At 47.8% G+C, this 27,205-nt stretch overlaps 1 protein-coding gene across 1 annotated transcript in view; it reads left to right on the top strand.

The window, feature by feature from the left end:
• MORN1 (MORN repeat containing 1) overlaps positions 1-27,205 on the top strand; it is a 93,341-nt gene that overhangs the window by 51,128 nt on the left and 15,008 nt on the right. The window contains exons 11-12 of the mRNA XM_056865408.1: positions 6,274-6,407; positions 8,256-8,344. Coding sequence (XP_056721386.1) covers positions 6,274-6,407; positions 8,256-8,344 — 223 coding nt within the window. The remainder of the gene's footprint in view (positions 1-6,273; positions 6,408-8,255; positions 8,345-27,205) is intronic.

The raw sequence follows: 27,205 nt of genomic DNA, 5'->3' as shown, positions 1-27,205 counted from the left end.
CATCTGTCCAGAGAGGAAGGGAGAACCTCGGCCTGCGAGTTTTCTGTTTGGAAAGCGCGGGGGTTCGAGGGCGGCCCGGCCCTTTCACATATCTGTCGGAAAGAATTAAGCGTGTCGGGGGCCTGGAGAGCCTTTGAGAAAAGGACCGCTGCGCGCCTCCATTTATTTCTCCTCCCCTCTCGTTTGACTGAACGTCCAAACAAGCTTGCGAGAGAGTTCCCCTGTCTGTGACCTTTTACGCACTTCGGTAATCTCCTTTTCTCCACCGCAGCAACAGAGCTATAAAGTGATGATTAATGCATTTGCCGATTTCTTTTCGTTTTTTTTTTTTTTTAAGAAAACAACCAACAACAACAACACCAAAACCTCAGGCTAAGTTTCCCTGCGCTTGCTGACTCTATTACAGTCAAACGGGGGAAGTGCCAGAAAATGCGCCACTAATCGTGATTAAAAAGGTCTCGGTGCATGTGAAGCACATCCCCATTAGTTCTATTTAATGAAGCATCTCTTCTTTGCCATGCAAATCTCCTTGCAGCCTTTGGCTTCGGCATGCCTTTCTCTCTCTTTCTCAAGATAGTCTCTTCCCTCCACTAGAATGCTTTAGCCAAGAAGGAAGCATACAGTCAGTGTGAGCGCACCTTGAGATCTAGAAGCTTGAAGCCACTTTTTGGTGGGAATGATGTTGCGCCAACGCTGCAATGTCACTTCCGGCATTAACCTGGAAGTGATGTCACTGTATTGCTGCAACACTCTAGGACTGATCTGAAACTCTTATGATTTTACCATAGAGCATCCGCTGTCTCACTGGAAAGGTTCTCAGACATTGGGGGGTGGGGGGAAAAGAAGAAGAAGAACCAGATCTGTAAAATAATGTACAATGTATAGCGTATCCAGTATCAAGAAGGATCTCAGCTAGAAAATTCTGAATAAACAGGACAAACTGTGTTGTAAAAATTAGCTGGGATTTCCCCCCCCCTCTTTTTCTCTTCTCTCCCCCCTTCAGAAGAAGCTCTTTCATTGGTCGTTCTGCAGTTCCTTTCAGAGAAATAAAATCTCTCTCTCTCTCTCTCTCTCTCTCTCTCTCTCTCTCTCTCTCTCTCTCTCTCTCTCTCACATCTGGATCCTCGCCAAATACGCTAAACCCTATTTTGGTTAAATTACAGCACCCAGATTTTTTTTGTAACAAAACACATTGATTTTATATTCAAAAAGATTTTTATATTTAGTCTGTTAACTTTTTCGTAATCCCCACCCACTGCTTTTAAACTGCAGAATGTGGGGGGGGGGGGGGGTTTAAAAATAAAAAATAAAAAAACCCCTGCTAATTGTTGTCAGTAGGGTATCAGCCACGGCCCCTTAGCAATTTAAACTCATTGAGCTGTAACGCAGGTGCTGATAATTGGAGGGCTGCTATTGTTTTCTTGGCAATGGTGAATATATTTCAAACAATTCCTTGCAAATTGGATTTGAGAACGTTTTAAAAAAATCACAGTTTAAAGATAACTTTAGCTTCTAATTTAGATCCGGAGGGAGGAGGGAGCAGCTATGCATGCTGGCGAGGCCCCACAAAGCTTTGTCTTGTTCTCAGGTTCCCGCCACACGTCATAGAATAATAGAAACATAGAGTACAAGGGATCTCCGGGGTCATCTAGTCCAACCCTCTGCACAGTGCAGGAAATTCACAACTACCACACTGGCTCTCCACTACACCACACTGGAGGGATTTTTTAATGCTGACTTTATATATGCTGACTTTATATATACCTCTGTCTGTCCGTCTGTCTGTCTGTCTGTCTGTCTGTCAGGGCTGCCAGGTCCCCCCTGTCCTCTGGCGGGAGCTTTTGGAGCAGAGTTCAGGGGAACGTGCGCTTCACTTCCGGTTTACAACCAGAAGTGCCGCCTTGCAAGGGGCCTTATGCCAGGCCCCTTGCCATGCGTTTACTCCCGGAAGTGCCGCATCGCAAGCGTCCCTTCACCACTCAAACTAGTGGTCAGCGGGCAGAGGGGTGTATTGCCGGGGGTTTGCCTGCCACCGCCGGGCAGCTGGCAACCCTACTATCTATCTGTCTATCTGTCTATCCACATATATTGTTACCTCCAACAGATAAAGGGATGGGGAAGCATGTGATATTGCTGTCCTCCTGTTTGGCATTTTGGTTTTGTTAACTCCGGCCTTTTCTCTCCTCCCTCCCAGCCCTCTCATTAATTACTGAACTTTTATTGGTAATTGAAGCAGGCATTAAAGAGCAACGCACTGTGTCTGGTCACCTTTAAACGGGAGACGTCCACCGCTCCCCAGGACCTGTAATCCTCTCTCCCCTTCTCCTTTTTTCCATTTCATTTTATATTTTAAAAGGAAGAAAATATTACAGCATTTAGGGCAGCCCATCAACAGCTAATAACTCTTTATGCCCCGTTATTAGAAGGTGCGCCTACAGTTTAACGATAATGACTCTGTCGCCCTAAGTCATAGGTGCTTATCTCCAGCACTGTGTCTCCCTGTGCTCCCTCCCACTCCTCCGCCCCCTGGTTTTATGCCCTACACAGGTGATTAGCATGTTGTAATTGAGTCGGTTGTAAAAAGATAATTAATTGACATCTTACTCCCAGGGAGGTCAAACTGCCCTGTCTCTTCAGCGGTCATTACCAGGCGAGTCGTTCCTACCGGTGCTTCTCTCTTATCCCCTCCCGCCCTGCCCCAAGGTGACGGGATGACCTTTATCTTGCTGATCAAGACATGATTGTCGTAATTAAAACAGATGCAGAGGGAGGATTTAACGGGAGGGAGGCGGGATTCTCTAACTCTGCCTGGCTTCTTCATAGCAGTCCCGCAAACACAGGAAGCCTGCCTTATACGGAGTCAGGCCATTAGTCTATCAAGGTTGCTTTTGTCAGCTCTGACTGGCAGCAGCTCTCCAGGGTCTCAGGTTGATGTGTTTTACTTCGCCTTCTACCTAATCCTTTTTTTAGCTCGGGATGCTGGGGATTGATGCGCTAGCGCCAAACCAAGGTCCCTTTCCTAAACTAATGAATATATGAACGTTCCTTATACTGAGTCCAACCATTGGTCTATCAAGGTCACTATTGTCTACTCTGACTGGCAGCAATTCTCCAGGATCTTGCATAAAGGTCTTTGAACACATGAACACATGAAGCTGGCTTATACCAAATCAGACCCTTGGTCCATCAAAGTCGGTACTGTCTACTCAGACCGGCAGCGGCTCTCCAGGGTCTCAGACAGGGGTCTTTCACATCACCTCCTTGTCTAGTCCCTTTAGCTGGAGATGCCTATGACCTTAGGCAGATCATGAGAGGAGGGCATCTTGGGCATCTTCTGGGCATGGAGTAGGGGTCAGTGGGAGTGTGAGGGAGAGTAGTTGTGAATTTCTTTGTTGCCCTCCTCTGAACACGTTCCCCCAGCTTCTTTGTATTTTACCCTTGTTCCAGGCATCTCAGAGTCAACTACCTCCAATTGGGTTGCCTGGTAAGGACGCAGGCCAAGGTCAGCCAATAAGTTCATTCACCAAATGGGGAAAATTCCAAGGTCAACACTCCAGGATCACACCAACTCTCATGGTTTGACCAGGCAGGGTCTGCCATGATTGCACTTTGAACAACCACACGAAGTCTTACTTTTTCAAGCATGGGTCACCCTGATCCCCCGGCCCCCTGCCCCCCCCCAAGTACTTGAGTACTTTGTTAAAAAGCATATCACACCAACAGTTATCAGTGAGACGAAGGAAGTTAGCAGCTGCGAAGTCTTTATTGAAAACTATTAGTGCATTAAGAAATTGGAAATTATGCTGTAAGCAATATGGTTCCCATTCATTGCTCCGAACATAAATACTGCTACTCCAGCAAAAGCTAATCGAGAGAGAGAGGTGTTAAAAGAACGTCCTTGCAAAAGTGGAAGGCTAACTTTTACTCTCATTTTTTAATAAGACCATTTAACAATCAGGTGCAGACACTTTCGAAAGGAGCACAGCACTTAACAGCATGGAAGTCCTTGTTTTAATGTTCCTTAGTTAGGACTTGGGCTCTCGAAAACTGAAGTGGAACGTCATAGAACCATGGTTTAAGGGACCACCAGGGTCATCTAGTCCAACCCCCTGCACAATGCAGGAAATTCACAACTACCTCCCATCCCCAGTGACCATTACTCCATGCCCAGAAGATAGCCAAGACGCCCTCCCTCTCATCATCTGCTTAAGGTCATAGAATCAGCATTGATGACAGATGGACATCTAGCCTTGTCTTAAAAACGTCCAGGGAAGGAGCGCTCGCCACCTCCTGAGGAAGCCTGTTCCACTGAGGAACCGCTCTAACTGTTAGTAAATCCTTCCTAATGTCTAGTCGGAAACTCTTTTGATTTAATTTCAACCCATTGGTTCTGGTCCGACCTTGTGGGGCAACAGAAAACAACTCAGCACCATCCTCTATATGACAGCCCTTCAAGTATTTGAAGATCAAAAAGAAGTTTCCTGGTATTCTGGTGAGGACGGGGGTGATTTTGCCTTTCTCATCTCTGCTATTTTATCACATCTTTATTTTGCTTCCCCCTTGTGCAAATTATACCCAGTTCCTGAATTCTGGGCCATTTTTCTGTTGACTTGTATTGATTGTGTTCCAATAAAATGCATTTTATGCATTTATCAACATAAATGAGGAGGCTGAAGCTCCCAGTTCCCAATTTCAGCCTCCTCGGTGATCAGCAGTCTTTGAGGATGATTCTCCGACAAGCAAATCCGTGCCACTTCTGCAGTATTGTCCCACATCTACCACCTTGTGCACTAACTGTTAACTTTCCAGCACCAGAAGACAACATCTCAATTCCCCCAGGCATTTGTGAACTGCACTTTTTAGAGCCATCATAATTGGCACATAAATTTGTTTGAGTTGCTTTGTTTCTATTTTCATGTTGTTTTCTATTGTTTGATGCTGTTTCAGTCATTTTAGCCATGGTTGCATATTCACATGAACACATGAACAGGGAAGGGGCTGTGGCTCATTGGTAGAGCATCTGCTCGGCATGCAGAAGGTCCCAGGTTCAATCCCTGGCACCTCCAGTTAAAGGTACTAGGTAAGTAGGTGATGTGAAAGACCTCAGCCTGAGACCCTGGAGAGCCGCTGCCGGTCTCAGTTGACAATACTGACTTTGATGGACCAAGGGTCTGATTCAGTAGAAGGCAGCTTCTTTTTAGGGGAGGGCATTGGCTCAGTGGTAGAGCATCTGCTTGGCATGCAGAAGGTCCCAGGTTCTATCCCCAGCATCTCCAGTTAAAGGGACTAGGTAAGTAGGTGATGTGAAAGACCTCAACCTGAGACCCTGGAGAGCCACTGCTGGTCTGAGTAGACAATACTGACTTTGATGGACCAAGGGTCTGATTCAGTATAAGGCAGCTTCATGTGTTAATGTGTTCAATGAATGGTCTCTAACACCATTCATATATACTTTGGGGAAGGTCCATAGCTCAGTGGTAGAGCAACTGCTTAGCATGCAGAAGGTCCCAGGTTCAATCCCCGGCTTCTCCAGTTAGAGGGACTAGGCAAGTAGGTGATGTGAAAGACCTCTGCCTGAGACCCTGGAGAGCGGCTGCCGGTCTGAATAGACAATACTGAAATATTGTCAAAGGCTTTCATGGTCAGAGTTCATCGGTTCTTGTAGGTAATCCGGGCTGTGTGACCGTGGTCTTGGTATTTTCTTTCCTGACATTTCGCCAGCAGCTGTGGCAGGCATCTTCAGAGGAGTAACACTGAAGGACAGTGTCTCTGACTCTGATGGACCGAGGGTCTGATTCAGTATAAGGCAGCTTCATGAGTTCATGTGTTTAGGCTTTTCGCTGTTCTGTGCTGGTGCTGTTTTTATGCAATCTGTGCTGTTTTTATTGTTTTATGTTTCAGGGGTTTTTTTTATTCCATTCTGTGTTTTTATCTGGCAAGCACCTCAAGCAAACTTTTAGAGAGCGCAGTGCATAAATGCATTTGATAAAATAAATAAAGGCACCCCTGTACTGAACCTCTGCTGCTTGGACACTTTGGCGCATGCTCATTTTCCGTGCTCCCTTTAAATTCAAGGTGACTTTGTGCATGCCACTGAGCTTGCGCTCACACACGTGGATTCTGTTGCACTGGCAGAAGGCTCTTGCATATTGTTCAGGGTTGGTTTTTTTTTTTACAGAAATGAATATTAATTTGATGTTTAATCACTGCTGCTAGACCAAACGAGAAAAAAATAGATGGTTTCTTAGTTGCACACTGTTCTTGTTTGCACAGGGATAGAAGACAACTTCCCCAGCCTTTCGCACTTCCAGAGAGCAGAATCTGGCTCTGCCATTTTCAACAATGTCATCCTCGCTCCTTCTCCGGGAGATGTTCTGCTCGCCGTGCAGATGGATGACACACCCGAGGTAAGATGAAGCCACAGCATTGGTTCTCAGCTTAGCCAGCATGTGGTGTAGTGGTTAAGAGTGGTGGTTGGGAGTGGCGGACTCTAATCTGGAGAACCGAGTTTGATTCCCCGCTCCTCCACGTGAGCGGCGGACTCTAATCTGGAGAACCGGGATTGATTCCCCGCTCTTCCATGTGAGCGGCGGACTCTAATCTGGAGAGCCGAGATTGATTCCCTGCTCCTCCATGTGAGCGGCAGACTCTAATCTGGAGAACTGGGATTGATTCCCCTCTCCTCCATGTGAGCGGCAGACTCTAATCTGGAGAACCGGGATTGATTCCCCTCTTCTCCACGTGAGCAGTGGACTCTTAATCTGGAGAACCGGGATTGATTCCCCACTCCTCCATGTGAGCGGCGGACTCTACTCTGGAGAACCGGGTTGGTTTCCCCACTCCTCCACATGAAGCCAGCTGGGTGACCTTGGGCTAGTCACATTCTCTCAGCCCCACCTACCTCACAGGGTGTCTATTGTGGGGAGGGGACAGGAAGGTTATTGTAAGCCAGTTTGATTCTTCTTTAAGTGGTAGAGAAAGTCGGCATATAAAAACCAAACTCTTCTTCTTCGGTCATCCCTGAATGAATTCCCAGTTTCTGTGTCAGTGGGCAAGCTGTGTAGAGCCCATGGATGTTTACTGTGACTGCCAAATAGGTATTCCCAAATTCATAAGTAATATGTACACCTGCATGTGGCACTTAGTAGCCACCCTCGCCACACACACACACACACACACAACTGTTTTCAGTTCTAATATTCTTCCAGCAAGCTTGCTGCAGGATGCTCGTAGGGTTGCCAACCTCCAGAACCTGTAGTTCTAATATTCTTCCAGCAAGGTTGCTGCAGGATCGTCGTAGGGTTGCCAACCTCCAGAACCTGTAGTTCTCCCAGAACTACAATTGATCTCCAGACTACAGAGATCAGTTCCGCCAAAGGAAATGGCAGCTTCAGAGTCCCAACTCTATGGAATACCATAGATTCTAGGTGAAATCCCCTGCCAAATTCCCCCCTTCACATGCAACACCTGCAAACCTCTAGCAATTCCTTAGGCTGGAGTTGGGGTACATATGCTTGTGCAAGTACTCATGAACACATGAAGCTGCCTTCTACTGAATCAGACCCTTGGTCCATCAAAGTCAGTATTGTCTACTCAGACCAGCAGCGGCTCTCCAGGATCTCAGGCAGAGGGTCTTTCACATCACCTACTTGCCTGGCCCCTTTAACTGGAGATGCCAGGGATTGAACCTGGGACCTTCTGCATGCCAAGCAGATGCTCCACCACTGAGCCACAGCCCCTGTGTGGGTGCATGTGGAGATACTTTTATGCCTTTCCACCCCAGCCTCTCCAGTATTTGGGCAATTTCCCACAGTGGATTAATTCACTGCACACGCATTGTTGTCTCCTATATCCACCAGGGAACGAGATGATGTACCCATTTACATGTTTATGAGAACCCCAACTCAATCAGGATTCTCAGAGGTCTGTGTGCATGTTTACTGCACATGGAATGTCCCCTTCTGTGCCCTCCTGGTATTGTCCATTCAGACTGGCAGCGGCTCTCCGGGGTCTCAGGCTGAGGTCTTTCACGTCACCTACTTGCCTGGTCCCTTTAACTGGAGATGCCTGGGATTGAACCTGGGACTTTCTGCATGCCAAGCAGATGCTCTACCTCTGAGCCACACCCCCTCCCCATATTATTGTATGTACTGAAATGCAGAAAAGAACCCCATTTTCATTTAAATGCTCCTTTAAGAACCACATAGAAAATGTTTTTTTTTCATTCTTTCTCTTTTTCTTCCTCCCCCCTCAAGCCTTTATCCCCACGAAGAATAAAAAAACGAAAAGACAAGACCCATGCTGAAAAAATACCCTCTTCCCAGGAGTCACTTGGAATCAACAGGTTCGTTTGGGTTTCTCTCTTGCTTCTCATGGCCTAAACGGCACATTACATGGGAGTTCTTCATGTGTTGTTCACACGTATTTAATTAATTCTCTTCAAAACACAAATGAGCCCGCCTTTGTCCCAGATAACTTGGATATCCAGGGAGAGAATGGGGGTGGGTGGGCTTTTTTCCCTCTGCACCCCCATACTGTTTTCCCAAAAAAATCCCCATCTCCAAGCTACTATGGCCCCCACTGGGGGAAAATATATGGGTACCCCAGTAAATGTAAAAGATAGAAAATATTCATTGAAATGATTGCCGAATTACACTCCATGTGTAGTCCCCTCTGTTGTATTACTGGCTTTTATGGGAGGAGTTTTCCAGGATTTTGAACTTGCCTCCTAGAATCATAGACTTGGAAGGGGCCATACAGGCCATCTAGTCCAATCCCCTGCTCAATGCAGGATCAGCGTAGAGCATCCCTGACAAGTGATCGTCCAACCACCGCTAGAAGACATCCAGCGAGGGGGAGCTCACCACCTCCCTTGGCAGCCGATTCCACCGCTGCGTCGGCGGCTTGGGTCCTACACCTTCTTTCTGCAGGCGCCCCTCTTCCTCCACGGCAGACCAAGTGGGTTCCTCTGGCACTAGGCGTTGCCACTCATGTGAGGCCGGGAAGAGCCAGAAAGCCCCTAGCTTGAGAGGAATGGGCTCTGCAAAGACAATTCACCTCTGCAGTGGGCAAAGATGAGGACGAGGAGAAAGAAGGTGGATGATCTAAAAGCCAGCAAGCCCAAAACACCGTTTTGTTAGGACCAGCCCAAGGACAGAGAGCAGCGAGCAAGCCTTCCCCAAAATTCTTTATCCGAGCCAGATTTTACAAAATAAAAAGGGAGTGAAGAGCAGATTTTAAGCAGGTTTTTCGAGTCATACTGTTAAGACCTCCTCATGCCAGCTAGGTCTATGTGTTTAATGCTGGGGGGGGGGGGGGGTTGGGGGGAGTATTATTTTATATTGTTAATCTCCTTGAGAGCCACAGAGCTGAGAATTCGATCCACTGTGTTGTTTACAAAACTAAACTGAAAGGTCCCAATTTCTCAGGCTGTCACATCTGAAATGTAATCCTGCAGCCCAGTAGGTCGTTTATGCATGGGTACTTTCACTCACATTTGCCCCCAGTCTGTCTGGGTTGTTTCTTGGAGTTATGCATGAGTTTTCCGTCCACTAGAAATGACCTCGCAGCCAGCCCTCAAATCCCAGACCTTCCCGTTCCTCTGTTAACCCGACTCTTCCCTCTCTCCTGAGCTCAGCCCGGGTGAAATCCCCATGCATAAGGCAAAGTGCAGGACACACAAGCTTGGTTTCTTTCACAGCCAATTACAAAGCAACATCTCCAGAGGCTGGGATTCAAATGCCTCCCGCTTCCTGGGGGCACTTTCTGAGCAAAAGAAAGGCTTTTTTAAAACCGAGGCTTGGATTTCTCCTCCTTCCTTTCAGATTGCTCCTTTTTTTGTTTGTTTGTTTGTTTTTGTTCTTAAAATGCTTTTTTATGTAACAATTGGGTTTGTGGGGTGGGAACTTTTTTCTCACTACAACCAACTACAGCAAGCACTGCGAAGTAAGCCAATTAGAAAGCAGCATTTAAAGGGGTGGGGACTTGATTTGAGCTTGGAGACTGCTGGTGCATAGATTCTCAACAGGAAAGTGTGGGTCCAGCAAGCAGCGAACCTCAGGTAAAACTCTCACGCTGTAGAGTCCTCATCCGTCATTTGTGTCTGAAAAAAAGTTATTCTTTCCAGTTCTTTCCAGTTTGCAGCTTTGTGTAGCGAGGCATGGGAGAGCTTTGGAACATTTATCTCCCCCTCCCCTCCAATTCCGCATCATTTGTGAGCTTTTGTTTCCCATGTTAAACAGAAAGCTAACCCCATGGTTTTCAGAGAGCATTAAGCCTTCAAGTGTACTTCCCCGCTGAACGTTTGGCACCGTTTGTCTTGCGAGCATTGAAACTTGCCGTGTCTGGTATTGAAATGTGTGAGAAGGGAGACTGCAAAAAAACTAAGTGGTTCACCCTAACACTCTGGTTTTCAACAGCCAATATGACACCTAAGATCAAGGTGATCGGCAAGGGTGCCGCTGAATTCTGGAGTGCCCCACTGAGCGCATCTCTCTATTCATGCAGATGTGTGCCATGCTAAGTAGTGTGTCTTCTGTAAATAGCTCTGTGCATCTCTTGTAATTCTAAGATGCCAGAAGAAGTCGTCGCCACTCAAGAGCAGCCATCTTTGTCAAATTACAAAATGGCGGCTGTTCTGCTTGCTGTTGCCAAAGAAAACCTTTTTTTGCAGAGAAAATTGGAGGCCAGGCTTTCTAGCCATTCTGTTGTATAGTTCTGTCACAGAGTGCTGTTCGAATTAGGTTCTGGTATGAGGGATGCTTCCAAATTTCTACCTGGATTTTGGGGTTCCAAATTAAGTGGTGTTATTTCTGAAGTGGAACTGATTAATTTTTTTTTTAATTTCCAAATTTTGTACAGAGCTTTGTGTGTCCACTGTGTTCCACAGCCTTTGGTGCCTTTAGTTCATGTGACTCTCTCCACCATGTTACCAGTGTGCCTCCTTCCAACTCACCTGTGTGTATATTTCGGGGAGGGGAGCTGTGCTCATGATGCTCATCTGAGGGAGCAGTGCCCTGTTCTGTCTTTCAGTGCTGCCGGGTTCTTCTGAGGGAACAGTGCCCTGTTCTGTCCCTTAGCACTGCCGGGTTCTTCTGAGGGAACAGTGCCCTGTTCTGTCCCTTGGCATTGCCGGGTTCTTCTGAGGGAACAGTGCCCTGTTCTGTCCCTTGGCATTTCCAGGTTCTTCTGAGGGAACAGTGCCCTGTTCTGTCCCTTGGCACTGCCGGGTTCTTCTGAGGGAACAGTGCCCTGTTCTGTCCCTTAGCACTGCCGGGTTCTTCTGAGGGAACAGTGCCCTGTTCTGTCCCTTGGCATTGCCAGGTTCTTCTGAGTGAACAGTGCCCTGTTCTGTCCCTTGGTGCCTCCATGTTCTTCTGAGGGAACAGTGCCTGTCCCTGAGGCAGTTGCCTGGCTCACCCACCCTTAATTATGCCCATAAAACATCACTGCTGAGCCAGACCACCCCCCAAATAAGCTTGAAAGATGGGAACATGTCTCAGAACCCCACAGAAGCCTCTGCCAATATCAGGAGCAATTGCAAACTTTTTGATGCAGGGACGCAGTTCAACAGCAGAGAGATTATTCATTATAGCTCACTTCATGAGGAGAAGAGTGACTGAGTGATGCTTGTCCAATTACACTCGCTACACAATGCCAGGGAGAAGAAGGAGGGGAAACAGGGAAGGGGGGAAGTCATCAGGAAAATCTAATTGGTATCTCGTCTTAACAACAGACGTGAAAGGCGAGGCATCCTTTTGGGGCAGGTGTGAGAGTGGATTTCCTCATAAAGCACAAGGATACTTGCAGCCTCTCCGTTGGTAATTGTGGAGACGACGTCGCTGCATTCTCCAGATTTGTTTTGCCACAGAGTTAACGTGTGATGCGTTGTGTTGTTTATCATGTCTAGTGCTTCTTCTCCACGAGGTTATCCGGTTTCATCATTTCCACAGCCCTGTGTAGAAGACTGTCATCCTTCCTGTTAGGGTCATTGTGTACGTGGCACACACAGATGCCCACAACAGTGAGGAGTGTACATTCTCACTGTATAAAAAGCCAATTCAGAGTGAGGCCTGTACTCCCTCATCACATTGTCCTTGATTTGAATAAGCTCTTTCACCCCTTTCACGATCACCTCCCCCCGCCCAACAAAAAATTACCCAAAAGGTTGGGTCGTTTCTGTTGCTGCTAAACACATTCGTGAAAGGCATTGCTTTTCTCTTGTCCGGTTCAGCTCTAAAAGCAACCCTCCCCGTCACCCCCCAGAAAACCTTTCTCTTGAACACAGGCAGCAGTGATACACCTGGGGCTTGCTTGGCCCACCCTTCTGTGCCCGTGAAATTCACACTTCGAGCCCTACACAAAGGGAACAGCAAAATCTAAAGCGAAGCAATCTCCCCAGCTCTTTGCAGGATGTCTACGGGAACGTCTTTCCAAAGCTGTGTTTGGAAGCAGAAAAAAGCAGCCTCCTCGAGCGCAGGGCTTGCCAAAATACTTCGGCTCCGCATAAAACTATTGTCCTGCTTCCCGATATTACAAAGTGAACCGCACAGCTTCAGCCAAAACACAGGGCTGCAAATGTGCTTAGCAGAGATAATTCTCAACAGACGGAGAAAAGCAACGTAACCGGGAGAGTGAGAGAATCCATCAGCCCTAGACAATAACTGCAGGGAAGAATCGGGTTGCGGTGTTGGAATGCTGTCCAGGAAGATAAAAATCGCTGGGAGAGCTATCACCTACTTTTTTTTTTTTTTTTAATCTTCATATAGATTAGCCAGGCACTAAAATGTGGCTTGGAAACAGCATGCCCTGGAAAATAAACAGACGAGAAGTACGAGAGATTTTTGCAACACACACGCACACGTTTGGGAAGATGAATGAGGAGCAAATGTGAATAACAGAATGAATGCTATTTAAGAATCAAAAGAAGGAATGTAGACTATCAGGAAGTTTAGATAGGGTTGAGCCAACTTTCTCCTTTCAGCAACAGGCCTACATTTTTCCTCCTGATGTGCTTCAGAGGACGCCAAGATGGCAGGCATTCTCGATGTCAGGTCAAAGTACGTTCTGAACTGCCCAGAGTCCAGCATGCCGGCTTGGGGTTAAGGAATGCCATTTTCTGTGCCCGAAAGTCACCCAGTCTTTGGAAGGTATGTCTGTTCTTTGGCTCTCTAAACCTGATGGCTCAGCCAATCTGTTTGGTATTGATGGACAATGCCTCGGTTACAAGCTAACAAGGCCAGATCTGATCTCTGTGCTGTGTAGTTCTGCCGCCCGCCCCTAGTTACGGCCCTGCCTGACATACTCGTAGCGATAAGTCGTGTCAATCTCCTTTAGGGTTGCCAACCTCCTGGTGAGGCCTGGAGATCTCCCAGAATTACAACTGATCTCCAGGTGACAGAGATTGGTGAGATGAGATCCAGCTTGGTATAGTGGTTTAAAACGGTGATTTGGAGCGGTGGACTTAATCCGGAGAACCAGGTTTGATTCCCACTCCTCCACATGAGCTGCGGACTCTAATCTGGTGAACCGGGTTGGTTTCCCCATTCCTCCACATGAAGACAGCTGGGTGATCTTGGGCTAGTCACAGCTCTCTTAGAGCTCTCTCAGCCCCACCTACCTCACAGGGTGTCTGCTGCGGGGAAGGGAAGGTGATTGTAAGCCAGTTTGATTCTTCCTTACGTGTCAGAGAAAGTAGGCATGTAAAAATCAACTCTTCTTCCTCCTCCTCCTCCGGAGAAAATGGCTGCTTTGGAGGACGGGTTCCACTGCATTATACCCCTCCGAGGGCCCTCCCTTCCTCAAACCCCGCCTCCCTCAAGGCTCCACCCCCAAACCTCCAGGAATTTCCCAGGCCATAGTTGGCAACCCTAATCTCTTTCCTCGGGACAACCTGAGGCAGCCGCCCGTTCGGAAGCTCCTCCATTACCTTCACCTATGGCTCGATCTCTGCCCGCAGAGGCAGCTGTACCCGTTATCATCTTGGTAGATTTCAAACAATAGAAGTGATTGAAACAGGAACTCCCACATTCCAGGGAAGATTAAGAGTGACACATCACCCTGTAATTTAGGGAGTTGTGCAATAGCTGTTCATTTGCATTAGAAGGGTGGGCGTGGATCGCACAGCATTGTTCCTCGGTATATATATATATATTGTTTTTTTAAAAAAACAACCTTCGTTTTAACTTTTGAAAGATATTCTTTGACGCATCGGTATTACATATTTCTAATAAGTTATATCGGTGTGATTTTAGGAGCGGAAAAGTTCCTTTCTCCTAAACGAAACGGAACGTCGAGATTATTTGCAGGGCCGCCTCGTCAGCTGCAATTAGCATCTCATAAGAATATAAGAACACAAGAAAAGCCCCGATGGATCAGACCAGGGCCCATCAAGTCCAGCAGTCTGTTCACACAGTGGCCAACCAGGTGCCTCTAGGAAGCCCACAAACAAGATGACTGCAGCAGCATTATCCTGCCTGTGTTCCACAGCACCTAAGATAATAGGCAGAGCCCTGTGGCGCAGAGTGGTAAGCTGCAGTACTGCAGTCCAAGCTCTGCTCATGACCTGAGTTCGATCCCAACGGAAGTCGGTTTCAGGTAGCCGGCTCAAGGTTGACTCAGCCTTCCGTCCTTCCGAGGTCCGTCAACTGATACCTTTGTATCAGTTGATGGGGAGCACGCGCAGGAGGATGCCGTTTTAGTCATCCTGCTCGGATGCTTCCCAGAGGTAGCTGGTTGGCCACTGTGTGAACAGAAAGCTGGGCTTGATAGGCCCTTGGTCTGATCCAGCATGGCTCTTCTTATGTTGTTATGGAGGAGAGAACCATGTGCACCTTAGAGGAAGGGATGTGTGTGTGTTAAGTGCTGTCTAGTCGCTTGCGACTCATGGCGACCCTATGAATCCTCCAAAATGTCCTATCTTCGACAGCCTTGCTCAGATCTTGCAAATTGAGGGCTGTGGCTTCCTTTATTGAGTCAATCCATCTCTTGTTGGGTCTTCCTCTTTTCCTGCTGCTCTCAACTTTTCCTAGCATGACTGTCTTTTCTAGTGACTCTTTGTCTTCTCATAATGTGACCAAAATACGATAGCCTCAGTTTAGTCATTTTAGCTTCTAGGGTCAGTTCAGGCTTGATTTGATCCATAACCCACTGATTTGTTGTTGTTTTTTGGCAGTCCAGGGTATCCGTAACACTCTCCTCCTACACCACATTTCAAAGGAATCTACTTTCTTCCTATCAACTTTCTTCAAAGTCCAGCTTTCACACCCATACATAGTAATAGGGAATATGATGGCATGAATTAGCGTGATCTTGGTGGCCAGTGACACATCCTTACCCTTCAGAATCTTTCCTAGTTCCTTCATGGCTGCCCTTCCCGGTCTCTCCTTCTGGTTGCAGTCTCCCTTTTGGTTGATGATGGAGGCAAGGAATAGAAAGTCTTAAGAACACAGAACATAAGAAAGGCCCTGCTGGATCAGACCAAGGCCCATCAAGTCCAGCGGTCTGTTCGCACAGTGGCCAACCAGGGGCCTCTAGGAAGCCCACAAACAAGACGACTGCAGCACCATCCTGCCTGTGTTCCACAGCACCTAATATAACAGGCATGCTCCTCTGATACTAGAGAGAATAGGTATGCAGCATGACTAGTATCCATTCTAACTAATAGCCATGAATACCCCTTTCCTCCATGAATATGTCCACTCCCCTCTTAAAGTCTTCCAAGCTGGCAGCCATCACCACATCCTGGGGCAGGGAGTTCCACCATTTAACTATGCGTTGTGTGAAAAAATACTTCCTTTTATCTCTTTTGAATCTCTCACCCCCCAGCATCAGCAGATGACCCCGCGTTCTAGTATTATGGGAGAGGAAGAAAAACTTCTCCCTGTCCTTCTCTCCAAACCATGCATAATTTTATAGACCTCTATCATGTCTCCCCTTAAGCCGCCTTCTTTCCAAGCTAAACAGCCCTAAGCATCTTAACCGCTCCCCATAGGACAGTTGCTCTAGTCCCCTAATCTTCAACGATTTCAATTTCCTCATTGTCAACCTTAAAGGGTGGGATACCACATGTGATGGACTTTCCAGCACAGGGTGCCGATGAAGCCTGCCGCGACTTAACGCTGGCGATAAGCCTGACCACGTCCCGACAGCCTCTCACAGTTCCATCCTAAGCAGAGTTATAGCCTTCCAAGTCCAGTGAAGTCAATGGTCTTAGAAAGGTATAACTCTGCTTGGGACTGCACTCTTAGTTATGCAGGGCTATAAGCTTGTTAGCCACGGCCGAGTTTCTTTTGGCATCATCCTTTTTCTTCAGTTGTTAAAAAAAAAAGGCCATGCGTCTTTGAGATGAAGGTCACGGGCAGATGCAAAGTTGGCGCATAGAAACCCCGAGATGCACCTTTTTAAATTAAAAAAACCCAGTTGGAAAAAAAAAAACCACACCATAATTCCCAGTCTTATTTTCATACATTGTTTTAAGTAAATTGGACTCAGCTGTGGCAGCTGAGGGCATTTGTTGTTTTTCCATTGCAAAGATCGCTAAGCGGAGCTGAGCAACATGGAGGAAATCAACGCCCGGGCCCTATCTGGGTTTCGTGCTGCCATCTTCCTTGAGTGGAAAAATCGTGTAATCTCACACACGCACACAAAAACACACACACAAAACACAAAGAGAGAGAGTTCAGTCCTCCTGATTCAGGCACAGAAGTTCTTGTGCCTCGTGTAAATTTTTGCAATGTGATTGGCAGCCGCGCGCAGTCCAAGCCCAAAACAAGGTTGCCGTGACAGCTGCTGATGGGGGAAGGGGGTCAGCTTTTGGAGCATGGAGTCAGGAGGCGAGAGGAAGGAGATGGCGCTTTATCCATCTGTCCTAATCTTTTAACCTTCCCCTTCCTGTGAGTAGCTCAGGGCGACACACGTTGGTCTCCTGTTTTAGCGTTATAACAACCATGCAAGACAGGTTACGTATGTACATGAGTGCCAGCAAGTTGCAACTGACTTACAGCGATCCCAGCAATGGGCTTTCAAGGGAAGTGAAAAGGAGCAGTGGTTTGCCAGTGTCTTCCTCGGCTCCAAGCCTTTCTTATTGGTCTCCCATCCAAGTAGCGACTCTGCTTAGCTTTCGAGATAGAATCATAGAATCATAGAGTTGGAAGGGACCACCAGGGCCATCAAGTCCAACCCCCTGCACAATGCAGGAAATTCACAACTACCTCCCCCCTCCACACCCCTAGTGACCAGAAGATGGCCAAGATGCCCTCCCTCTCATCATCTGCCTAAGGTCACAGAATCAGCATTGCTGACAGATGGCCATCTAACCTCTTCTTAAAAACCTCCAGGGAAGGAGAGCTCACCACCTCCCGAGGAAGCCTGTTCCACTGAGGAACCACTCTGTTAGAAAATTCTTCCTAATGTCTAGACAGAAACTCTTTTGATTTAATTTCAACCCGTTGGTTCTGGTCCGACCTTCTTGAGCAACAGAAAACAACTCGGCACCCTCCTCTATATGACAGCCCTTCAGGTACTTGAACACAGTTATATCCTCTCTCAGTCTTCTCCTCTTCAGGCTAAACATACCCAGCTCCTTCAACCTTTCCTCATAGGACTTGGTCTCCAGACCCCTCACCATCTTTGTTGCCCTTCTCTGGACACGTTCTGACAAGATCAGGCTATAATGTGCCACCTCCAGTTAAAAAGGACCAGGCAAGTAGGTGATGTGAAAGACCACTGCCTGAGACCCTGGAGAGCCGCTGCTAGTCTGAGTAGACAATACTTATTGGGAGGGACTGTGGCTCAGTGGTAGAGCCTCTGCAGAAGGTCCCAGGTTCAATCCCGAGCATCTCCAGTTAAAGGGACTAGGCAAGTAGTTGATGTGAAAAACCCCTGCCTGAGACCCTGGAGAGACGCTGCTGGCCTGAGTAGACAATATTGACTTTGATGGACCAAGGGTCTGATTCAGTAGAAGGCAGCTTCATGTGTTCACCTTCCTTCAATAAAGACCGGTTAGGCTGAGAAAAAAGACAGGTTCAACGTCAGAAAAAAAGCCTGAGGTCATCTAATAGTCTGAGGGCAGCTTCAAAGGTGGTCCAACGTGCACACCACCACAACCACTGGCTCTCATCACCCCTACTCCACAACCAGTAAATCTCTTCTGGAGCCGGTGGGGTGTTGTCCATGGTGTCAGCCTGTGACTGGGCAGACTTTGGTTCCAAAGGTGCATGGGGGGACACCCAGAAGGCTTTATGCCCCCAGCCTAGTGGTTCATATTACGTAGTGGTTGTGCCCGTCTGACCTTTGACCTTCAGTACTGTGGCTTGAAGGGTCAAATGGGACGCCTTGTTTGCCAGGCGTTGACATCCCTCCCCAACCCCCTCCCTCCTCAGGCTTCGCCCCAAAAAACCTCCAGGTATTTCCCAACCCGGGAGATCTCCTGCTGCCAGTGGGTGGCTGGCAACCCTAGTTGTGGATTTTGTTTATTCAGGCCTCAGTGCCCCCTTCGGGTGCAGAAGAGAATAGCAGGTGTGCAACATAGGCCTTTTTTGCAGGCAAGATGGAGTTTCAGGGTTGGTCTTGGCTGGTATAAATGCGGGGGGGGGGCTGGCCTTCTGCCCACTCCTGGTCGACAACACCGCGCTTCCCGCTCTTCCGGATCCTGCCCTTTCCCACCGCCACCATTCCATCTTTCGCCAGCTGGGTTCAGGAACCCTCCTCTAGGATTTGGTTACACTCACCCACCCACCCCGCGCACGCACCAGCCCCCCCACCCCCACCTCCGGGCAACGGCAGAGGAAGTGTCGCCTCCTCAGCTCGCTTCTTCTCAGCGGTCTTTAATTACCTGTTTTGTCTTGGGGGAAAATGCCGCCACTTGCAAGAACCCCAGACGAGCACCAAAGCCTAATCCAATCAGCTTGATGATGTATGCAAGAGAGGGAGAGAGAGAGAGATGCGGAAAATGACCTTGTGCATAATTACTCATTTGACGGCTGTTAGCGAATGACACAAACGGAATCCGACACGCATTGTAAGGCATTAATGAGTGCTTTCCTCTCCTTTCTCCTTCCTCCCCATCCCCCCCATCCTTTTCTTTGCACAGGGAAAAAAATTGTTTTAATTAAGACTTCCTTGATTAGTCATTTAATCAGTCATTAGGCCAATACAGATGGAGTCAATTAATTTTTTTTTACACTTGAATAGACACTTGATGCTACTGCAGAATGATACACCCCTTTTTCTTTTACACACACACACACACACACACCGCAATAACCACATAACAGCATCTTTGGATCCTGAACAGTTCCTCTCTGGTAGACGGAATGTCATCTATTGCTGCCCGACTAAACTCACTGTAATCTGTCGACACAACGGAAGCAGTGTGGAACCGGTGTGTAGAGGCAGGGCTGTGTAGTGGTGAAATCGTCAGATTAGGGAGACCCGGGTTCAAATCCCCCCCCCAAGTCACCTTGGGTGATGTCGCTGAGCGAGTGAAATTGTCAGTCAAATTGTTGGAATAGGGAGACCCAGGCTCGAATCACCACCCCCCCGAGCTCATTGGCTGACCTTGGGTGATGTAGCCTACCTCACTGTATTGTGGTGGAGGCAGGCCCTTGTGTACCACCCTGTATTCTTTGGAGGTAAGATAGAAATGTATTAGATAGAGGCGGGTGCCTTATGTACCTGAAAACCATCCTAGCACAGTTTCCCCTCCGGACTCAGTTAGGGCCTTTTCATTGTCCAGGTCACGCCTGTTCATGCCATTGTGGGGCCACCCTTGAAGACGACTCCTGAACTCTTGAACATTGGTGTTCAAGGCAGTTGCTTGCAGTGTGTAGGTATCCCACGCCCTTGGCCTGTGTAGCTCAGTGGTAAAGCACATGCGTCACCTGCAGCAATGGCCAGGTTCAGTCGGTAGCATCGCTAGTTGAACAGTCTCAAAAGCTGGGAAAGGCCTTCCTCTGCTTGGCATTGGTTAACCCTCAGCTACAGCATTGCGTTCAATGTGCTTGCATGTTGTGAGTCTGCATGGTGTAGTGGTGAGAGTGTCGGACTACGATGTTTTTCTCCCAGTAAGCACCACATCCAATCATAAAGCAGCATTTCAAGGGGCGGGGTCTCAAATGCTTCCTGCTTTCTTGGAGTTCTTTCTGAGCAGACTCATAAGACAGGATTTAAAATGATGCTTGGATTTCTCCCCTCCCCCCGCCATTCCTTTTAGAGAGCTCTGTTTTTCCCCATTCAAAAATGCTTTTTAACACAGCGCTTGGGTTTCCACGGGGGGGGGGGGATACGGACATTTTTCTCACAGTAAGCACTACAGCCAATTACAAAGCAGCATTTCAAGGGGCGGGGGCTCAGTCGCTTCTTGATTTGAGTTTGCTGACTGCTGGTGCGTAGCAATTTTTGGATTCACAACAGAAAAGTGTGGGCCCGGCGAGCAATGAACCCCAGGTAAAACTCCCGTGCATAAACGACCTGTCTCTGACCCTTCGGCCAATCTCCGCTGCATAGCATTCCAGGCAAAGGTGAAGCCGCGCCCCATATTTCACTCGGCACAAAGGACCTTTGGAGACTTGGAGAGCATGACTCTCGCTGTCATGTATCCGACGCATCGCCAGGAGAGAGGATCGTCAAGTACTTTCTGTGGCGAAAAATACAGCGAAAGGAAACGGTTGTCAATAAGAGTGGACGGCACCAAATGTTACAGAGGAAGTGTTCGAGAAGGTAGCCAATCACTCATCTATCCATTTGCTCACCCAGGAGAAGCGCTTGTTTTTTTTGTTTTTTGTTTTTTGCGGATGCCCATCTGCCATGTTCTTGTTCTGAACAAAAATACTTCAAACAAAATTTTAAGAGTTGCATTTTGTCGCCTGACGTTTCTGGATCCCGCTTACCCTCCCCATAGCTATGTGAGTGAAATGGGGAAAAAAATAGAAAAAGATTAGTTCTCGATAGCTCACCGGTCGGCTTTTCTGAAAACATTAACTTGATGGACGCAGCTTCGGCTCAATTTTAGGGTTTCCCCCCACTTTGGAGAGGTGATTTAAGGAGCTGTCCAGCTTTTATCATTTCTGTGTCCTGCTGGTAGACATGCGACCTGTTGTGTCAATTTTTGAAAATTTCTTCTTGGGGGGGCGGTGCCATTTTCATAAGGAGACTGAATGAAAGAGGGGTAGAGAGCAGATAGAGCTGTCCTTTTATGAAAAAAAACCACATACAATTCCTGCTTTTTTGTACTTTGTAAAGAAAAGGTTTGGAAAAAATGACCCCCATCTTATCTAAGCGAGCAATAATAAATAAAAGCAGGTGTGAAGAGTTGGGATCGAAAACAGATGGATAGGGCGGATGCGATCCCACTTCCCTACGGCTTGAGACTCTAATCCCTGCAGCTTAATGCAAATAGTTCCCCCCTGATGCAATGCCAAAGTCATAAATGGCGCAGAGCATATGGGGAGGTGGGGAGGGAAGTTCTCCAAATCGCTGAGCAGAGCACAGGGCAGGCAATGGGTGGGGCAGACTGAGTTAACCCTTTCTCAGTGAGTTACGCTCCCCTCCTCCAAAACCATCTTCCCACCCTGTCTCCGACCATGCTCAAGGAATGATCTCTCACTCACGAACGTGTGCGTGTTAAGTGCTGTCAAGTTGCTCCTGACTCATGGTGACCCTATGAATCAACGTCCTCCAAAACATCCTATCTTTAACAGCCTTGCTCAGGTCTTGCAAACTGAGGGCCGTGGCTTCCTTTATAGAGTCAATCCATCTCTTATCGGGCCTTCCTCTTTTCCTGCTGCCTTCAACTTTTCCTCGCATGATTGTCTTTTCCATTGACTCTCATCTTCTCAGAATGTGACCAAAGTACGATAGTCTCAGTTTAGTTGTTCTAGCTTCTAGGGTCAGTTCAGGCTTGATTTGATCTAGAACACACTGATTCATTTTTTTAGCAATCCACGTTATCCATAACACTGTCCTCCAACTCTCATGAATAGGGAAGTAAAAACCTTAATCAGAAAAACCGGCTCTAGGGGATGGGTAAATTAGCGCTAGAGAGCCTGCTTAGTTGGTGGGGGGGCATCGAGAGGATGTTCCAGGTTGGATGGTGGCATCTGGACCTTTCAAGTCCAGTAGCACCTTCAAGATGAGCAAGATTTCTAGGAGAAGAAAAGAGCAGGGGTCCAGTAGCACCTTAAAGACTAACAAAAATTTCTGGCAGGGTGTGAGCTTTCGTGAGGCAAAGCTTATACCCTGCCGGTAGGGTTGCCAGCTCTGGGTTGGGAAATACCTGGAGATTTTGGGGGTGGAGCCTGAGGAGGGTGAGGTTTGGGGAGGGGAGGGACTTCAATGCCATAGAGTCCATTGGCCAAAGCGGCCATTTTCTCCAGGTGAACCGATCTCTATCGGCTGGAGACCAGTTGTAATAGCAGGAGATCTCCAGCCACTGCCTGGAGGCGGGCAACCCTACCTGCCAGAAATTTTGTTAGTCTTTAAGGTGCTACTGGACTCTTGTTCTTTTCTACTGCTACTGACAGACTAACACGGCTACCCATCAAGATTTATAAGGCATACAATTTCAAGAGTCCAAGCACCCTTGGTTAGATCCGAAGAGCAAACGGTGTATTGCACTAGAGTCCCAAATTAATCCAGAGTTTGAGTATGACCTAGACAGCTAATAACCCCACTGTCTGCATCTTGGTCTTGAAGGGGCCACTCCTTTCCAAACCCCGTCCATGCTAATGGAGAGTTAAGCCCTCGTAGAGGAAAATTAACCTGGAGAAAGTTAAAAATGCAGCATTAGGTTTCAGGGAAGGCAAAAATTTATTCAGCTAGGAATGGGCTGAGATCCTGAAAAGGGGGCAGCTTTTTCTTGAGGAGAAGGCGACACTCGTTGCTGTTTGGTGCAGTCGAAGCAAAGCTAATGACAAAAACGCTCAGGCCATTTATGCAGGGTCGATTTTGATGCTCGCTCAAAGCTGCTTTTTTTAATCCGGCCTTTAAAATGACTATTCACGGTCCCCACGCAAGAGGAGAAAGTCAAACAAATTCCACCACTCCCCACTTCTCCTTTGTTTGCATAGCCATTAGCAACGGTCGTTTGCATAGCTAAGCTGCGGCTGTGATTTTTCATGGTTCCTTCAGTAAATGCTTCAATGCAGGGGTGGATCGAAGCAAAAGGTCGCATTAAAGGGGCTCTTAAGAAATGCGAAGCAGGTATGCGCCGGCTTTGCAGTGACGGCTGGAATGACAGTTCAGTGTGAAGAAATCAAAAAAATATGCGGGGCACTTCAGCCTGGAATGCCAAGCATTACCAAGCATAAAGGGCCTCAGTTTCAGATCATTCAAACCTGCATTTTTACAGAGGGCTTGAAAACCATCTGCACCTGCAATTTTGTAACTGGACCTAGGGGGATTTTGTGCCATTCATGTTGCCCAGAAATGGACCAAGGACCTCAGAAGCTACCAAATGAGACTCGATGGATTGCAGGAAAAGATAGGTCATAGCAGAATTTCAATAAAAAGGAAAGGGTGGGGGGGAATGCCCCCTGTAAGATTTAATTTGCCCCCAAGGGAAAATCAAAAGTGGAAGGCAGATTTTTGTATGTTTTCGTAAGGGAATTGAGAATTTACTCAGATGAGGTAGGGCAATATTTTTCAGAGGTTTATAAGCAAGTGCTGTGCAAACATTGTGAAGGCAATTAAACATCTAATAGTGGCCCAATTAAATTGTTTTTATTACGAGACGATGCCTTTATTTGTAGCTAGCAATTAAGTCCATCTTAAAGGTTACATACTGTAGCGAGGAATCTAAATAAATCTCAGAATCTCACCAGCCGGTCTTATAAATAATCATTTGGCTGTGTTTTCGGCCAGACTGAGAAAGCAGGCTTTGCCTCCAGCTGAGAAGGCAGCAACAGGTCAAAACTTTCCAAATTTTGGAAGATGAACGTTAATTGGGCTCTCTGCCCCTCTCTTGAAATTCAAAAAAACTTGGGATCGTCCGCTGAAACTGATAAGCAGTAAGGCTAAGATGAAGGAAATTCCGCTTTGGCCATCCTTTCCACAAGATGCCACATTGGTCAATAGCTTAGGTGGTGTGAAGAACGTGGGGAAAAAAACCACTGGATGAGACCAAGGGTCCCTCTCTCATCATACCAGAATGTGGGGTCATCTGCTGAAGCTGGAGGGTGAGAAATTCAAAACAGATAAAAGGAAGCATTTCTTCACACAACACAGAGGTAAATTGTGGAACTCCTTTCCCCAGGAAGCGGTGATGGCTACCAACTTGGAAAGCTTTAAGAGGGGGGAATGGACATGTTTATGGAGGAGAGGGCTATCCATGGCTACTAGTAAAAATGGATACTAGTCATGTGTGTATGTTAAGTGCCGTCAAGTCGCTTCCAACTCATGGCGACCCCATGAATGAAAGTCCTCCAAAATGTCCTATCTTTGACAGCCCTGCTCAGATCTTGCAAATTGAAAGCTGTGGCTTCCTTTATTGAGTCAATCCATCTCTTGTTGGGTCTTCCTCTTTTCCTAGTCATGGTGCATGCCTATTCTCTCCAGTATCAGACACATGCCTATTATATTCGGTGCTGTGTGACACAGGCAGGATAATGCTGCTGCAGTCGTCTTGTTTATGGGCTTCCTAGAGGCACCTGGTTGGCCACTGTGTGAACAGACCGCTGGACTTGATGGGCCTTGGTCGGATCCAGCAGAGCTTCGCTTATGTTCTTATGGAGGATGGGGATATCCATGGCTACTAGTCAAAATGGATACTATTCATGGTGCATGCCTATCTCTCCAGGATCAGAGGAGCATGCCTGTTATTTTAGGTGCAGTGGAACACAGGCAGGACAATGCTGCTGCAGTCGTCTTGTTTGTGGGCTTCCTAGAGGCACCTGGTTGGCCACTGTGTGAACAGACTGCTGGACTTGATGGGCCTTGGTCTGATCCAGCATGGCTTTTCTTATGTTCTTATGTCCAAACCAGTCCAAAACAATCCTGTTTTCTACAGCAGCCAATTCACTAGTCCACAGTGGATGTCAGCAGGCTTGAACCTGGGATTTTGTGCATGTAAATCATGAGGTCTGCCGTTGAGAGAGAGTCCTTTGCATTGTGGGATTCAGTTTTGCTGTCTTGGTGAGAGTCTTCCATATGCAGCAAGTTGCCACTATCCCATCCCCCAAACCACCTTGAATAATTAGGCTTATAAAGTGGATTGCAATCCTTGGTAGGTAGGTCAATGTATCATTTGAAGCCTTCTCCTCCGGGGCAGCTAGAAAAAATTCAGGAACAAGATGTCATGTATGTATGCAAGTCACCTAATACTTTGGTGCGGCCCCGTGAAAATGTCCCTCAGCTGCCTTGCAGAACTGCCTTGCAGAACTCCACAAGAACTGGATGCAGTTCTGAAAAATGGGCTCCGTTCAGCGAATGCCCTTGAGGTGTCAGGAAAAGCCGCAGGCTGTACTAGTCATGTGTGTACGTATGGAGGGTCTCCACTTCGGGTTGTCTTCAAAAATGCTAGATTCCCGTGGCAACGCACAGGATTTGGTGCCAATGCTGGCAATCGACTGAAATGTGCCCCGTGAAATAAGTCATTTCAAAAGGGCCAGCTTAAGATGTTCAGATACTTTTCCATGCAAATCAGCATGTTTCAGCTGTGATACCTTACAACTCAAACTGGAGAGTATTGGGATGCTTTGACTGTACCAGATTTAGGGGTCCCCAACCTTTTGGGGCCTGTGGGTGTGGGTACAGAGAGCCGGTGTGGTGATTAAGAGCAGTGGTTTGGAGCTGTGGACTCTTGATGTGGAGAACCGGGGTTGATTCCCCACTCCTCCACATGAGCGGCAGAGGCTAATCTGGTGAACTGGGTTTGTTCCCCCACTCCTCCAGCCGGGTGACCTTGGGGTAGTCACAGCCCCCCCCCCCCGCCAGTCCGAACACGTCCCAAGCGGTTTGTTCGTTGGCTCCCCCTCCTCGCTTGCTGGATAGAAATGCCGCCGCAAAAGAAACCGGCAAGCCTGAGCAACATGAAAGGAAACGGCCACAAAAGGGCTCGCGAAAGCCGCGCGGGTCTCAGGCCGCTCACCGCCCCATCCAAGCCCTTTGAATAAGCATTTGTGATGAGGTTGAAATGGCTGGCCGTTTTGTTTGAAACTCACCCCTGCGCCGAAATTGAAAATATGTAATCCAGGCAGAGAATGAATGGCAAGTGTAACAGGCTTTAACATTTCTTGGATCACCACCGAGCACAGAATGGCTTTCCTTTGGAAACTGGCGCTCTTTTAATAGCCAGTCCCTGATGCGGGAGAGGCCCCCCATATTAGTTCCAGCTGGTTAGAAACGAACTCCATTTTCATACTGGGCTGTGAGTCAGATTTTCACCTTAGGGGTCGTTGGCGTGATTTGTTACGTGTGCGCTGCGGTCGCTTAAGGAGCTATAACCATGAAGGCTCTGGCGGCACATGGATTTTCCAGCAAATGCCAAGCAGAGAGCTCTCCTTTCCGTGGAGAATAACGACCGGTGTGTCTAGAGAAGAGATGTTGCAGCAAAGTGGTTAAACTGTCACCCGGGAGGTCACCTCTCGCCAGGAACTCACCAGGTGTCCCTAGGCTAAGTTACTGTCTATTAGCTTTGTCTAGGTCAGGGGTGTCAACATAAGGCCCGTGGGCTTGATCCAGCCCCTTAAGAGCTCTTATCCAGCCTGCGAAGCAGCCACCACCACCCCACACTTGATCTGGGCTGGCGAGGCATGGCCTGGACCGACCAAGTGACATTTGTGACATATGGGGCCCTCGTAACAACTGAGTCCGACACCCCTGACCTAGGGGGTTGTCAGCCAGCATGGTGTGGTGGTTAAGAGCCGAGGACTCTGATCTGGAGAGCCGGGTTTGATTCCCCACTCCTCCACATGAAGCCTGCTGGGTGACCTTGGCACAGTCCTCTCTGGACTCTCTCAGCCCCACCTATCCCACAAGGTGCCTGTTGTGGGGAGGGGAAGGGAATGTCGATTGTGAGCTGCTTTGAGACTCTTTAAGGTAGAGAAGAATGGGGTATAAAAACCTACTCTTCTTCTTAACTTCGCAAATTGTGGACAACCCTGCTGCTCACTGTAAGTCAATGGGACCAAACAGGGTTTTCAAGGCAAGCCTTCCTTGGTGGTCTCCCAAGCCTTCCTTGGTGGCAATTGGACTCCATGGCATTGAAGTC

This window comes from Euleptes europaea, chromosome 19, assembly GCF_029931775.1.
Source record: "Euleptes europaea isolate rEulEur1 chromosome 19, rEulEur1.hap1, whole genome shotgun sequence".
Lineage (NCBI taxonomy): Eukaryota > Metazoa > Chordata > Lepidosauria > Squamata > Sphaerodactylidae > Euleptes > Euleptes europaea.
This window is presented reverse-complemented; position numbering and strand designations above follow the sequence as displayed.